Source organism: Micropterus salmoides, unplaced genomic scaffold (assembly GCF_014851395.1).
Source record: "Micropterus salmoides isolate LMB-PRFRI ecotype aquatic unplaced genomic scaffold, ASM1485139v1 Ms_hic_scaffold_10, whole genome shotgun sequence".
Classification (NCBI taxonomy): Eukaryota; Metazoa; Chordata; class Actinopteri; order Centrarchiformes; family Centrarchidae; genus Micropterus; species Micropterus salmoides.
Genome location: NW_024040041.1, coordinates 12,181,080 through 12,195,151, shown reverse-complemented (window position 1 = coordinate 12,195,151; position 14,072 = coordinate 12,181,080). Strand labels below are relative to the sequence as shown.

The 14,072-nt window shown below is 41.7% G+C and overlaps 1 protein-coding gene across 1 annotated transcript in view; it reads left to right on the top strand.

The window, feature by feature from the left end:
• The window catches only part of cacna1ha (calcium channel, voltage-dependent, T type, alpha 1H subunit a), a 126,905-nt gene that overhangs the window by 90,910 nt on the left and 21,923 nt on the right, over positions 1–14,072 (top strand). The window contains exons 18-27 of the mRNA XM_038696460.1: positions 7–290; positions 4,215–4,577; positions 6,550–6,653; positions 6,836–6,959; positions 7,412–7,480; positions 9,176–9,360; positions 9,537–9,663; positions 10,137–10,262; positions 10,914–11,003; positions 13,079–13,271. Of these exons, the coding sequence (XP_038552388.1) occupies positions 7–290; positions 4,215–4,577; positions 6,550–6,653; positions 6,836–6,959; positions 7,412–7,480; positions 9,176–9,360; positions 9,537–9,663; positions 10,137–10,262; positions 10,914–11,003; positions 13,079–13,271 (1,665 nt within the window). The remainder of the gene's footprint in view (positions 1–6; positions 291–4,214; positions 4,578–6,549; positions 6,654–6,835; positions 6,960–7,411; positions 7,481–9,175; positions 9,361–9,536; positions 9,664–10,136; positions 10,263–10,913; positions 11,004–13,078; positions 13,272–14,072) is intronic.

Below are 14,072 nucleotides of genomic sequence, written 5' to 3'. Positions count from 1 at the left end.
CCACAGAGCTAAAAATGTACTCTCTGATGATGACAGCCAACGGTCACGTTGACCCTCGTGGCTCGATGGCTCCTCCCATAATCATGCGCACGGCAGCCACACCCATGCCCACTCCCAAGAGCTCTCTGGGGCCTGAGTCTATCCTTGGAGAGGAGGTGACGTATGGAGAAGGCGTGCCTCAATATGGCGAGGTGGGACTGGGCTTTTCCGAGGCAGGAGTTGGTCATGCAGAGTCTCGCCGTGGAAGCTCCACCTCCATGGAGCCTTTAGCCTATGACCAGCGTTCTCTGGTGAGTGATATCAAACACTTTATGGAGCAAAAAGGTACCCTAAAACCGTTTAGGAGTCCATACACAAACCAACTTTTAGTAAAAATAATAATATAATATAATAATAAATACAGGTGCCATAAACAGTATATCTTGAAAGGGTATTTCATATGCAGTTTGATAAGTGTAACATTCCAAAATGAACTTATATGCCCCAATGCTGCTACCAAACTAAAAAAACTGTTTTTAAAAAATTGCTACTAAGCATGGATATAACCCACTTACTTAACAGAAGCAAAGGCAAGGAGCAGACAGACATATGAGACAAACTTCATGTTAACAGACCCACTTGTCCCAAATAGAGAACCACAAAGGGCCTGAAGAACCAATGACTCAAGTCTCATGAGGTAAATTTAGAGGTGGCTTTAAATGTTTCAGTCTAAGGACTGACCTGGAAATCATGAAGGGCGTGTAAATTCCCTAACTTCTGCTCAGAGGACTGAGAATGAGCAAATCTCACGTAGCCCTATTTTTCAGTCCCTCCAGGATTTCACAGGCCTTTTATGTGATTGTTGCGGTCTAAAATGCCAGATTTTTAAATTGTGGGAATACTTTAGAACTGATGAATCATTAAACATGATTCAAGATGGCGCTGTGTATAGCTGCCTTGGTGTTAGGTGTTCTCTGTTTTGTTTTGTTTTTTTGTGTTAATTCAGTTTTCGGCCGTGATTCCCAGAGCTCTTTCACTAGAGGGAAACCAGTGAACCTCTGGTTGGTGTTTACATTCTACCGCAGGACAACGTGTACGACGCACAGCGCATGCTGGCTTACTGAATACTGTGTGTGGAGCAGACAAACCCAGACTCCCTTGTCATTGTTCTTATTGACTTTAACAAAGGAAACCTCAGCCAAGAACTCCCCAAATACAGACAGTTTATTAAGTGTCCAGCCAGATAGGGGAACACTTTGGATCACTGCTACACCACAGTAAGCAGTGCGTATCACGCCGGCCCCCACGCTCTACTGGGACGAACTGATCACTTCTTGGTCCACCTGATTCCTGCATACAGGCAGAAACTAAAACTCTATAAATCTGTGGTGAGGACATCTAAGAAGTGGACCAGTGAAGCTGAAGAGGATCTTTAGGCATGTTTGGACTGCACTGACTGGGATGTTTTCAGGACTGCTACTAGCAGTCTGGATGAGTTTACAGAGGCTGTGACGTCCTACATTTCTCTGTGGACAGCTGCATACCAACACGCACCAATGTGAGTTATAACAATGACAAACCCTGGTTTAAAGCCAAACTCAGACAGCTAAGGTTGGAAAAGGAGGAGGCATATAGGAGTGGGGACAGGGCGTTAATGTACAGTTTTGGCAAGGAGTTGCGAGAAGCTAAACGATGTACTCAGAAAGACTACACCATTTCTCTGCAAACGACGTCACTTCTGTCTGGAGAGGGTTCAGACAGATCTCACACTACAAACCCAAAGCCCCCCACTCCATCAACCACTAGTGCCTGGCAAATAAGCTGAACCAGTTCTACTGCCGCTTTGAGAGTTAATCGGACACCATCCCCCGTGACTCCTCTGCTCAGCTTCAGCCCCAGTCCACCATCTCCTCCCTCCCTCCTCAGAGTGGCCAATGCTGAGCTTAACATGTTTACTCACCACAGGTTACTAACCTATTTGCGTTCAGCGCGTCTTTGTTTGGTTTGTTTTATGAAGTTTTAAAGCCAAAGTTTATGATGAATGGCGTAGCATCTGCCGGTGTTTGTTGTCCTCTCTCACGTGCGGCCGCGCGCAGCAGATACGTATACAGGTTATAGGTAACGGAGGGAGGGGAATAACAGCAAGCTCATCACACATTTCCTAAAAATAAACATTATTCACGAGTCCCGCACCTCGAGTCCGAGTCAAGTCTGAAGTCTTTTGAGGATGAGTCTCAAGTCGAGTCTGAAGTCACTGTGTGTGCGACTTAAGTCGCACTCGAGTCCGAGTCTCTAACTCTAGTCCCCATCTCTGGCTTGGACCCAATGACCAGGATTTCTGTTTTGTCTGAGTTCAGCTTTAGGGTATTATTTGACATCCATTTTTTTTACTTCACAAAGGCAGTTGTTAAGTGAACTCAGCATTCCAGGGTCTGTGGATCTGACGGGCAAGTACATTTGTGTGTCATCAGCATACATATGAAAAGAAATGCCATGTTTATGGATAATATGTTCAAGGGGAAGCAGATACAAGGAAAACAAAATGGGTCCTAAGACCGACCCCTGAGGCACACCATATTTAACTGGACAGAACGAAGAGACATACAGTAGTTGTTTACAGACACACATAACTTCTATTTGACAGGTAGGATGAAAACCATTGTAAGGGAGTACCGGAGATCCCCACCCAATGCCTCAGTCTGTCTAACATGATGTTGTGATCAATCATCTCCCACGACTTCAAGTGGGAGCTGAACATCACCAAGAAGGCCCAGCAGAGGATGTACTTCCTGCAACAGTTGAAGAAGTTCAGCCTGCCAAAGTCAATGATGGAGCGCTTCTACACCGCCATCATTGAGTCCATCCTCACCTCCTCCATCACCATCTGGTACGCTGCTGCCACTGCCAAGGACAAGGGCAGGATGCTTTGTAGAGAAGGTGACTGGCTGCAATCTTCCATTAATTCAGGAACTGTATGCCTCCAGGACTCTGAGGCGAGTAGGAAAGATTGCAGCTGACCTCTCTCACCCTGGACACAAACTGTTTCAGACTCTCCCCTCTGGCAAGAGGCTGCGGTCCAAAACCACAAAAACAGCTTCTTCCCGTCTACATCTAGCCTTATTAACAAGGCCCGGGTCCCTCACTGACACTCGCCTCCTTTCAAATAATACAAATGTCTCTGCACGTGTAAATATTATTCCATTTCATTTCATATCATGCAAAAACCTGGCACATTGCACATATTGGTTGTCAATTGTTAATCAGTGTTGTTTTAAATTTTTATATTTATGTTCACAATATTTTCTTTCGTTGCAATACATCTGCACAACACAAACCACAGTAATGCACATGTAAATATCTGACATATTGTTCTTTCTCTGCAAATAGTTGTATTATTTTCTCTATTCTTTTACTATTCTTATATAACTTGCCTTTGGGTCTGCATGGTGGCCTAGTGGATTGCACTGTTGCCTCACAGCAAGAAGGTCGGCGTCTGCTCCGGCTTCCTTACACCATCAACAGACATGTGGGATATCAGTGGATGGATGGAATTTGCATTTGATTATTCCATATTTATATATTTCTAAATTTATTCAACTGTATGTTTGTCTATGTGTAGCACCTTATCACCAAAGCAAATTCCTCGTATGTGTAAAACACTACTTGGCAATAAAGCTCCTTCTGATTCTGATTCTGAACAGTCCCTCCAGGATTTCGCGGGCCTAACCCTAACTCTGCATATTTAAACCAACTTACCTTGATTCTTTCAGTGCTTGCAATTGACCAGGATACAACAGCCTGTGTCACAGTGATTTGTCTCGTCTGATGTCCTCAATGCGTTTTTGCCACTCTCCGCAAATGTTTTGCGAAGGTGAGCATAAAATATGATCCAGTAGCCACCTAGCATGTGGGGGGTTACAGACAAAATTATGGAAAATGGAGCAATCAGTAACAGAAATTCTTGCTCATGCCTTGTCTGGGTTTAATTTCTCACTGGACAATGTGGATCCCCTGTGGAAAATATCTCAAGAAAGAAGGTCGTTGTTCCTGATTCTAAGAAACTGACACCAAAAAATACTGCAGAATAGATAGAGACTCCTGAAAGTTTATTTCAAACAGCTTTATATAATGTCATCAGTAACGTTTTCCCTGCAAAGTGGCCAGGTAGCTCTTTTTGAAACTATTCTAATTCAGAAACACAGACTATGCTTACCCCCTACTTCCTGTCTCTCCAGAGCCTCTCAAGTCCCGGCCGGCGTTCCCCTCTTCCTCCCCGCTCATGGGGAAGCCGTCGCTCCAGCTGGAACAGCCTGGGAAGAGCGCCGAGCCTCAAGAGGAGAGACACCAGCGGAGAGAGGGAGAGCCTGTTGTCTGGGGAGGGAGGAGAGGACGAAGATGGTGGGGAGGACAAGGGAGAGGCCAGTGGAAAAAACCGACTACGGCCCTTGGAGTCCTTGGAGCTGCTGCAGGCGTCTACTCTCTGTCCTTCTATAATAGCAGAGTATAGTGACTGTAACGGGAGGACCCTGACCTATGACCCCAACTTGAACTCTGACCCCAAGGAAGACTCCTCGCCTGAGGACGACATGGATGATGACGTAAGTTATCATGAGCTTTCAAGCTAACATTCTACGGCCAGTTTTTGAGCACTTTCTAAAGGTCTACAGCATGATATCGTTGGATATCTTATTAGATATTTATTGACATGGTGGCTTGTTTTACAGTTATGTACACAGGCCTGAGCAAAATATTTGTTAGGGTTTTATTGGCCTGGTGACGTGTTTGCTGAGCACTTGAGACCCCTTGGTTTTGCTCTGTTATGTGTTAATGTTTGAATATCTTAATCTGGCCTATTGGACTCTGTTTACACATTTTATTTCTGTGTTTTCTCTGTGTCTGTCTTTACTAACCCAATTCTTCTTTGTCTTCTTTGCCCTTAGTTTCTCTATTACTTTGAGATATTAGAGTGTGTGTGTGTGTGTGTGTGTGTGTGTGTGTGTGTGTGTTTGGTGTTCACATGGCAAGGCCTAGAGAGACACTAATTGTCAAGCTGTAATTGATTTGCTTGGGCAGTAAGCTCAGTTTGTACAAAACAACTTGTCAGTGTGGTTGTATATATGTGTGTGTGTGAACTGGAGAAGGTTTTAGTCCTCTGTGGTTTTGGATGACCTCTGTTGTGACAGTGTTGATGGTTTTATTGGCTCCAAATTGTGTTTATAAAGGCATGAAATCCACTGAAACAAAAGGCCTCTCCCTGGGCACACTGAATGCGAGGGGCTTAAAACAGATCCTCTACCAGTGTATGCATGTGAGGGTGTGGGTTTGCATGTGCGCTTGCAAGAGTATGATTCCGTGTGCATGTGATGTGCCAGCTGAGACATGTGTATGCATATGGGTCTCTGTGTGTCCATGTCAGGGATTATGGATTTTAGCTCCAAGGATAACTGAGCAGCAGGTTATTTTCATCTGGTTTATACACACACACACACACACACACACACTGAGAGGACACACCCAGGTGCACGCACACTCACACAAGCGGCAGCCTGCCAAATAAGCAGCGTCAGAGAGGCCTGACTTTGGGCTGTTTTTAATTAGAATCCTGAAGTACAGAAGCTGCTCACCTAAGCTTTCCAGTGTTTGTTTTATTAGAAACTTTAATGAGTTTCACAACACTTTCTATTGAGCTTGTAGATTATCTAAGCTGGGAGTCCGCCTGTTATGGTCCAATTATCGCCACCTCTACTTATGCAAGAAAACACTTGTTTATTGTGCCCCCATAGATTTAAATGTGTAAAGGCTAACATCAGCAATACTGTGGAAACTCAAATTAAACAATGCATTGTTTTTTTTTAATACATTGCATGGTGTAATTGTTGATTGGGCAAGTAAATTCAGTTATTGTTGCTGTCAAACACACTCAACAACGTTATACAATATGCAATTTAATATTATTTGAAGAATTGTATTTTTATTTGGTTCTATTTACAGTGTATATGGGATCATGTCTTACTCCACAGGCTTTCATACTGTTTACATAATAGCCAAGCATTTATTAAACAAGTTTTTAATTATTACTTACAAATACTAATTACAAATACTAACTAGTTATCTTTATCATTTGGAACCACTGTTTTCGCTACTGTGGCTACAGGTGCATGACAAAGGACTACTGAAAATTTGAATACTGAAGTTAGAGTACAACATCTGGTTTAGCTAGGGCAGCCGTTCATTTTTAGAAAGGATCAAAGGTTCATTTCCTCTTTAGAAACGCTGCTACTAATCCCACAGACAATCTTACCACTCTGTGTGTGACTATTGTACAATTGCCTCATAACTGAAATGTTTTTTGTAAAAATCTTGGGCATTTTACATGTTCACAATCAGAATTACTGTCCAGTGACAGCATGAATGTGATAATAATGATTGTGGCTTTGGTGTTGATTGTGTAATGAAAGTAATGACTTCACAGCTGACAATAAAAGTGAGGATTATTTTACGTCATGAACAAAGGAAAAAGTGTTGGTTGTTTGGTCAATAATGTTGATGTTTGACCTCTTACCTCTGCAGTGTACTTTCTGCAACTGGATCAAAAAAGAGCTTGATAACGTGAAGCCCCGCTGGTGCAAAGAGCATGAAGACTGGACGCTGTATTTGTTCTCTCCAGAGAGCCTGTGAGTCTCACATAAACTCTTTCATTTTCTGTGCTTCTCAGTACTTTATTTAATGAACTTGGTTCCTCTCTCTCATTTTTCTTCTCTTTTTGCTGCTTTCTCACCGCCAATTGTTTGCTTGATAGCTTTAACCGACCTTAGAGATTTTATAGATGACTCGGTATGTTTGCATTTGTGTTTAGATTACGTGCGTGGTGCCAAAGCGTGATCTCTCACAAGATGTTCGACCATGTGGTTCTGGTTTTCATCTTCCTCAACTGCATCACCATCGCTCTGGAAAGACCTGCTATACAGCCTGACAGCACGGTAAGACACCCACACTCACCCTCACTTACTGTACAATGAGATGCTTTTTAGGCCCTCTTTTAGGACTGACACACTTCCTTATTATTGAATGCAACTTTCTACACTCGCTGTGGTTCATACCCATGTTTTACTCTTGCCATGTTTTAAATTACTTTATTTTCAGGTAATATAGCAAACACAAACAATTATAGCCTCCAGACCTTTTTTTCTTTTAAATTGTTAAAATGTGTAACAACATGAAACTCACTAACCTAGCAACATTTGGCTGGAAGCTATCCACAGTAAATTACTCTCTTGAAGCAAGAGGCTAATTGTATAAAGCAACAGCTGGTACTTGCTCTATTCAGAGAGAACAAGTGCTGTTGTGAATACAAAATTTTTGGTCCTCAACATTGTACTCGTCTTTGTTGTCTTTCTATGTCTAAATTAATTAATCTCACTTTTGCCTTTAGGAGCGAGTGTTTCTGAGTGTGTCCAACTACGTTTTCACTGTGATCTTCCTAGCAGAGATGGCCATTAAGGTAACATCCTCTGTTGTCTTTGTATTGTGTGGTGAAAAGATGTGTTTGTGGTATGTGCTTAGTTAATGTTTTACCACTTTGACAATTCTTGATTAGTCAAAGGTGTGGACTCGAGTCAGACTTGAGTCACAAAAATGATGACTTTAGACTCGACTTGACAAAATCAAAGAAGACTTGCGACTCGACTTTGACTTTAGCACCAATGACTCATGACTTCACTTGGACTTGAGCCTTTTGACTTGAGCTGACTTGACACACCCCATGCCCAAATATAAATTATGATATAAACTTGCGCAGCGCATCAACATAGCACAGTGCTCAATTAGACTGGAGTGTGTGGCTTCCTCCAGCAAGAGGGAACAATCACCGACCGTCCGAAGGGCGGGCGGCCGCTCCGCGATCTCCTGTCCCTGGCCCTGTACGCCCCAGCGACCCACTCCCTCACCGGTACCTACAATGGGTTGTGTAGTAGGCCTACTACCGGCAAGCTGTGAACTGTTCGTGATCGGACCCTCTGGCTAGATGAATTTTACGCATAATTCATGCACAACAGCTGGGGGCCTGATGCAGCGCCACACAACTTTCTAAATTCCTCCATCTCACGGAGAAAAGAAAGGTCAGGTCTAAACAGTGTAGAGAGACTACTGCAGCTTTTGTGTGAAGCTGCTTCCAGAGATAAAACGATAATAGCACCGGGTGCTGTTTCACAACGACACTCGTTTTGTTTCATAAATCCAGCGCACCTCTTTCCTTTACAGCTTAGCCGCTCGTCCCTGTCTATAAGGTGTGTTCAGTGTTGCTTTACCTGATCGGTGATAGTAAAATATCCGCTGTGTCTGCGTCTTCTAACGTCATAGTGATTTCTAGTTTTCTCACCGCTGGTTTCTGTCACTGCATCTCCCGACAAAACTACACGGTTTTATTTCAGCGTTCTGTAACGTAACTTCATCAACTCGATTAGTTCACCTGTCACCCGCTCTGCTCCCCTCCATGTACACACACACACACACACAGAGCCCCCTCAGTGACCCATCCATCACCCAAAGCTGTCAACTTGGGCGAAACTGTGCTGCTGTCGTCCTCTTGCACTGTAGATGCTGCTTAAAGTTAATAATATTGGATTATTGTTTATTATTTCATGGGCTATGAGATTTTGGGGTAATGCATATATAATAGTTTTTAAAAAGAAAATATTAAATTTTAGAAGTTCAATAGTTTAATGTTCCCTAAGGCAATGAGTAATCCTGTTAAATAATTGTGATCTCAATATTGACCAAAATAATTAGCAGCCCTACATGAACATTTAATTTAATTCATGAAATTATAGAACATTTGTTGTGTGAAACTGCATCTCTGCCTTCTTTCTGTAGAGACTAAAGCTTCATTCAATACATGTTTTTTATTTTTAACTTATAAAAACTTTTGAAATGTTTTTTTTTTGTGAATAGCGCATTATGACTTGTTTAGGACTCGAAACTCAAAGTTTAAGACTTGGACTTGACTTGGACTTGCCAGTCATGATCGGTCTGGACTTGGGACTCGAGGTGACTTAAGTGCTAAGACTTGAGACTTGACTCAGACTTGTAAAACGATGACTTGGTTCCACCTATGTGATTATTATTTTTTTTATTCCTAGTTGTAGCTCTGATTTACAGCTTAAGCAATGTTTTAATTATTCCCTAATGGTTTTGCCAGGTTGTAGCTCTCGGTTTCTGCTTTGGGAAGCAGAGCTACCTCCAGTCCAGCTGGAACATTCTAGATGGTTTGTTGGTGTTTGTGTCTCTGGTCGACATTCTGGTCTCTCTGGCCTCTACTGGCGGAAACAGGATCCTGGGCATCCTCAGAGTCCTACGCCTGCTACGAACACTACGCCCACTGAGGTACATAGTGTATTTTTGTGTGTGTGTGTGTGTGTGTGTGTGTGTGTGTGTGTGTGTATGTGTATGTTGGTACTGGTTATCAGTTTGTGTTGATGCCTATAATCTCTGTGTATTTAACCACTGGACTATGTACTGGTACTAACAAACGTATGAATATCTTTATTTCTATTTTCCAGGGTAATCAGCCGAGCCCCGGGACTGAAGCTAGTTGTCGAGACGCTCATCACCTCTCTCAGACCCATTGGGAACATTGTCCTTATCTGTTGCGCTTTCTTCATTGTCTTTGGCATCTTGGGGGTGCAGGTAGTTTGCACTGACACACAGTAACAAGTCATGTAAGCCAGGCAGAGATCCACTGCACTGATGATACTGCTTTGTCATTTGCTCTTTCTAAGCTTGAGGACAAAGCCTCTAACCCTTTGTAGCTTAAATGTCAGTCTTCTTGTGTAGCTCCATATGTGATTGTGGCTTGAGGGGGATTGGAAGTGTCTCGAATATTCAATGGACTGTAAGCTTTTGTTCCTTAGAAGTGTGAGTTTTGAAAGAATGACAATTAGGTTAAGTGTGAAAAGGGACAACATGACCCCCAGGCCAGCTTTTAGCCGAGCACTCAGGGAAAACTGATAAGAATGTGCTCTATGAAATGTCCTTTTATTCCCGGCTTTAATAGTTGATTTAAAAGTTGGTTTAAAAGGCTGCAAGCTCTGGTGCAATTTAGATAATGTGTAAATGGCAGTCAAATAACCCTGCAGACCTCTCTCTCTCTTTCTCTCTAGCTGTTCAAAGGCAAGTTCTACCACTGTGAAGGTCTGGACACCAAAAACATCACCAACAAGTCTGACTGTCTGCAGGCCAACTATCGCTGGATACGAAGGAAGTACAACTTTGACAACCTGATTCAGGTATGGATTCATGGACTGAGGGTGAGAAAGGGAGAGGAGAGGGATGTAGGGAAGGAAAAGCAATTAGAGTTCAGTCCAACACAATCTCCAAAATAGATTATAGCTAATAGATTATAAATAATAGCTAGAAGAAGTCACTTTTTGTGCCTCATTTAAAGTGACTGCTGTCCTGACTCTTGAATCACTTTAAATTGTATAATTATTTTGTATGATAAATTAAACTATATTTGTCTCAGTTGTTTTAAGGGTTTTTGTTGTAACCTGAAAAAGTACACATTGCATTGAATGTAGTACATTATTGGCTTATGTTCTTCATTCGGATCTATGGCGACAGGAGAGATACAAAACAGTAGGTGATTTGTGTTTTGCTATATAAAGTGTTATAAAATAACTCTTACATTCTAGTACTAGACACTTAAAAGGTGGTTTCAAAAGACGGATCATCTTATAAATAGTAGTATTCAAACCAATATCCAATCAGCTATCAAGACTGACTATATACCTTCTACTGACAGCCACTAATTATCATTTAATCAGGGAGAGTGACGTGCTAAGATTGTTGTTTATATTGTAACAAGTCTCTGGATGTAATAATATTAGGACCAGAGAAATCCCTGTGTTTTGACTTATTTCTCTGTGTTTTGTATCCAGGCTCTGATGTCTTTGTTTGTGCTGTCCTGTAAGGACGGCTGGGTCAACATCATGTACGACGGGCTTGATGCGGTGGGGGTGGACCAACAGGTGATGATGATGCTGATGCTGATGCTGATGATGACGATGATGATGATGAGAAATGCGCCCAGCCATTGAGCTGAACTTGTATCTCAAACATTTGTTAATGGCTTGGTTTCAGCTACATGAATCCTGATCCGCTTCCAATCCTTTGTATATTGTAATCCATTTTACTCCTCATTGAGGAGCCACACTGGCACTCCTCTTTCCTTAGACAGTCACTTGACAAGTCACTTAGATGCCACTTCACAAAACTGTGCGTGTTATTTAGGGCTGCACAATTTGGAGAAAAAGTCATATTGCGATTATTGTGGACATGATTGCGATTGGCAATTGCGATGCGATTTTAATGGAACAAATGGTAGGCTACCATGAGTCTAACGTTACTTGCTTGATTATCAAGGAATGCACGAAAATACTGACATTTTGCAATGTGCATGTCTCAGCTTGAACAAAGTTAAACAATAAACAATATTTATAACAATAATTGGTAAAACAGATGTAAAACAGAACAAGTTCTTGCTCTATGAAAAAGGTGGCTAGAAGCAGCAAATATTGGGACACTGGCACCGGCTCAATGTATAATATATAATCTGTCTAATGCACAGTCTCTATCCACAACCTGGAGGAGGACATCTGCACATCAGTGTCTTAAATAAAGAGTATAATGTTTAGTTAATAGTATATTGTTAGAATAACAATAACATATTAAATACTTCATTCATTCAAATTTCATATAATAATTATTATATAATATTTTACCACTAGTTGAATATTAAATCCAGTTACAGCTGTTTCATTTCTGTGGGTTGTTTTTATTCATTAAATCCTTGTGTAAGAAAAAGGCATTTGTTAACGCAAAATACTAACTTGTCAATAATCATATTGTTCAACATTTAATGATTTGCTGTAGCACATCAAACTTTTTTTTAATGTCCTACCCCATCCAGGCTGTGGTCGGCTGACGAAAAGTGACAGACAAGCACGTCGGCTCTGTGATGTTGAACATGTTGAACAACAAAAGGCAAAGATACAGCTAACGTTAAATGGCCAGTGAGCAAAACCAAACCTTCCTTATCTTCTCCCAGTTTTCTGCTGTGTGACCGCTTCAGCTGCTGACGACATCGCTCTGTCTCTGTCACACCTCTGTCGCACCGGTATTTCTCTCGTTGCTCCGGCGACCGGCGACAAGTCTGAGTATGTTTTGAACGATTAGCGGCGGGGCAGGGAGTGGGGAGCCCGGTGTCGGTGGAGATAAAGAGCAGACTGCAGCGCACACTCAGAAGAGAATCACACACACTTTTTCTGTTTTTCTCATTTATGTAATTGCACATGACAACATCACGATTGCGATTGTGATTAGATTAATCGTGCAGCCCTAGTGTTATTTTATTGGAAGCCTTTATTGGAAGCTTTGACATCAACATGTGCAAATACCTCCCTTAAAAACAGCCTAACCACAGGTCTTAGCAGTAGACTTGTCAAATATACTTAGAGTAGAAGTAGAAAAGGAGACAGAATGGGAGTGAGCAATTAAATTAATATTTCTTTAAAAAGTAAACAAAGTTAAATGACAGTGGTATAGTAATAACAGATTCTAAGCAAAAGCAAGGCTCTAAAGGTGAGTTTATAGCAGACACTTCAAAGCTTCAGTTGATGATGCCTGTGGTGTAATGTGCTGAAACAGTCGCAGACAGTCGGTCATATTTGCAACAACATAATAAATCGGGTGACTTGAAAACAAAGGCTTTAAACCTTTATTTGTGATATCACCAAGAGAAATCTTCAAACTGCTAAACTGACTGAGTGAAATCGTGCTTTTGAATTCTTTGAAGTTTCCCAAAGGTTATCCAAGGATTTTCAGAGAAGTCACATGTTCTACTTGCCTTATGTGATGACAAACTGTGAGGCTTTGAAATGGCAGTGTGGCAATTGGGATTTGTGTCACTTTCCTGCTCAAACCAAGTCAAAAGCACAAGAAGCAAAACATAGTTGTCTTTTATGCGTTTTGTGTCTTGCTAAGCTGTACACACATGAACAAATACTATTGAAAAGCTTAATCTTCTTTACTCTGCTCTGCTCAGCCTGTAAGGAACCACAACCCCTGGATGCTGCTGTACTTCATCTCCTTCCTACTCATCGTCAGCTTCTTCGTCCTCAATATGTTTGTCGGGGTCGTGGTGGAGAACTTCCACAAGTGCCGGCAGGACCAGGAAGAGGAAGAGGCTCGCTTACGGGAAGAGAAGAGGCTCAAAATGATAGAGAAAAAGCGCAGGAGTAAGGAGAATGGAGGGGCTGGTCGGTAGTCTATTTTTCTGAGCACTGCCTGCTTTCAGAGCCTGAAAAAAAAGAAAGAGAATGACAGAGAGAGAAAACAGGGAAATATATTCAGACTTGAACTTAAAATTACAGGGAGAGTTTGAAAGACTGGCTAGCTCACGCAAACAGTGACTGATCACTGACAGAAGGCGTAGGCTATGTCAGTCTAATGCATGTAACTGCATGACTGCAGCCCTCCCCCAACCCTCCTTTATCACTGCATGGAAAACCTTTGAAACTGGGCCAACCTAGCCAACCTCTCAACTCTACAGTAGTATGATTTAAACATTTGTATGCTCGCTCTTTAAACAATAGAACTGCCATTTCTTTAGTGTAAAAATTACAATAATACAGTATTCAGTAGTCCCTATTTCTCTTTTAAAATGCTTAAATTATATCCTCTAACACCAAATCCATTCCTAAAATATAATGAGAACAATAAGTTTATTTATAATATTTTTTTATAGATGTCATTAGCACCTTTCTGCATGTGAAGCTGATCGAGGTTGATGCTCTTCTCCATTTGTCTCAGGAAATTTTGCTATCAAAATTTTGATCCATGAAATGCCAATACCCCTCCCCCCTCCTTCGAGTGCATGTACAACCCTGACCCCGAGGCGTCTCTTGACACAGGTAGAAGAAGGACATTTCCTGTAAACATGCTTTGACTGGCAGACTCAGAAACATAGCAGACGTTTTGGCTGCTATACCTACAAATACGTTGGGTAATAGAGCTGTTAGACCATGTTAAGTTACTAG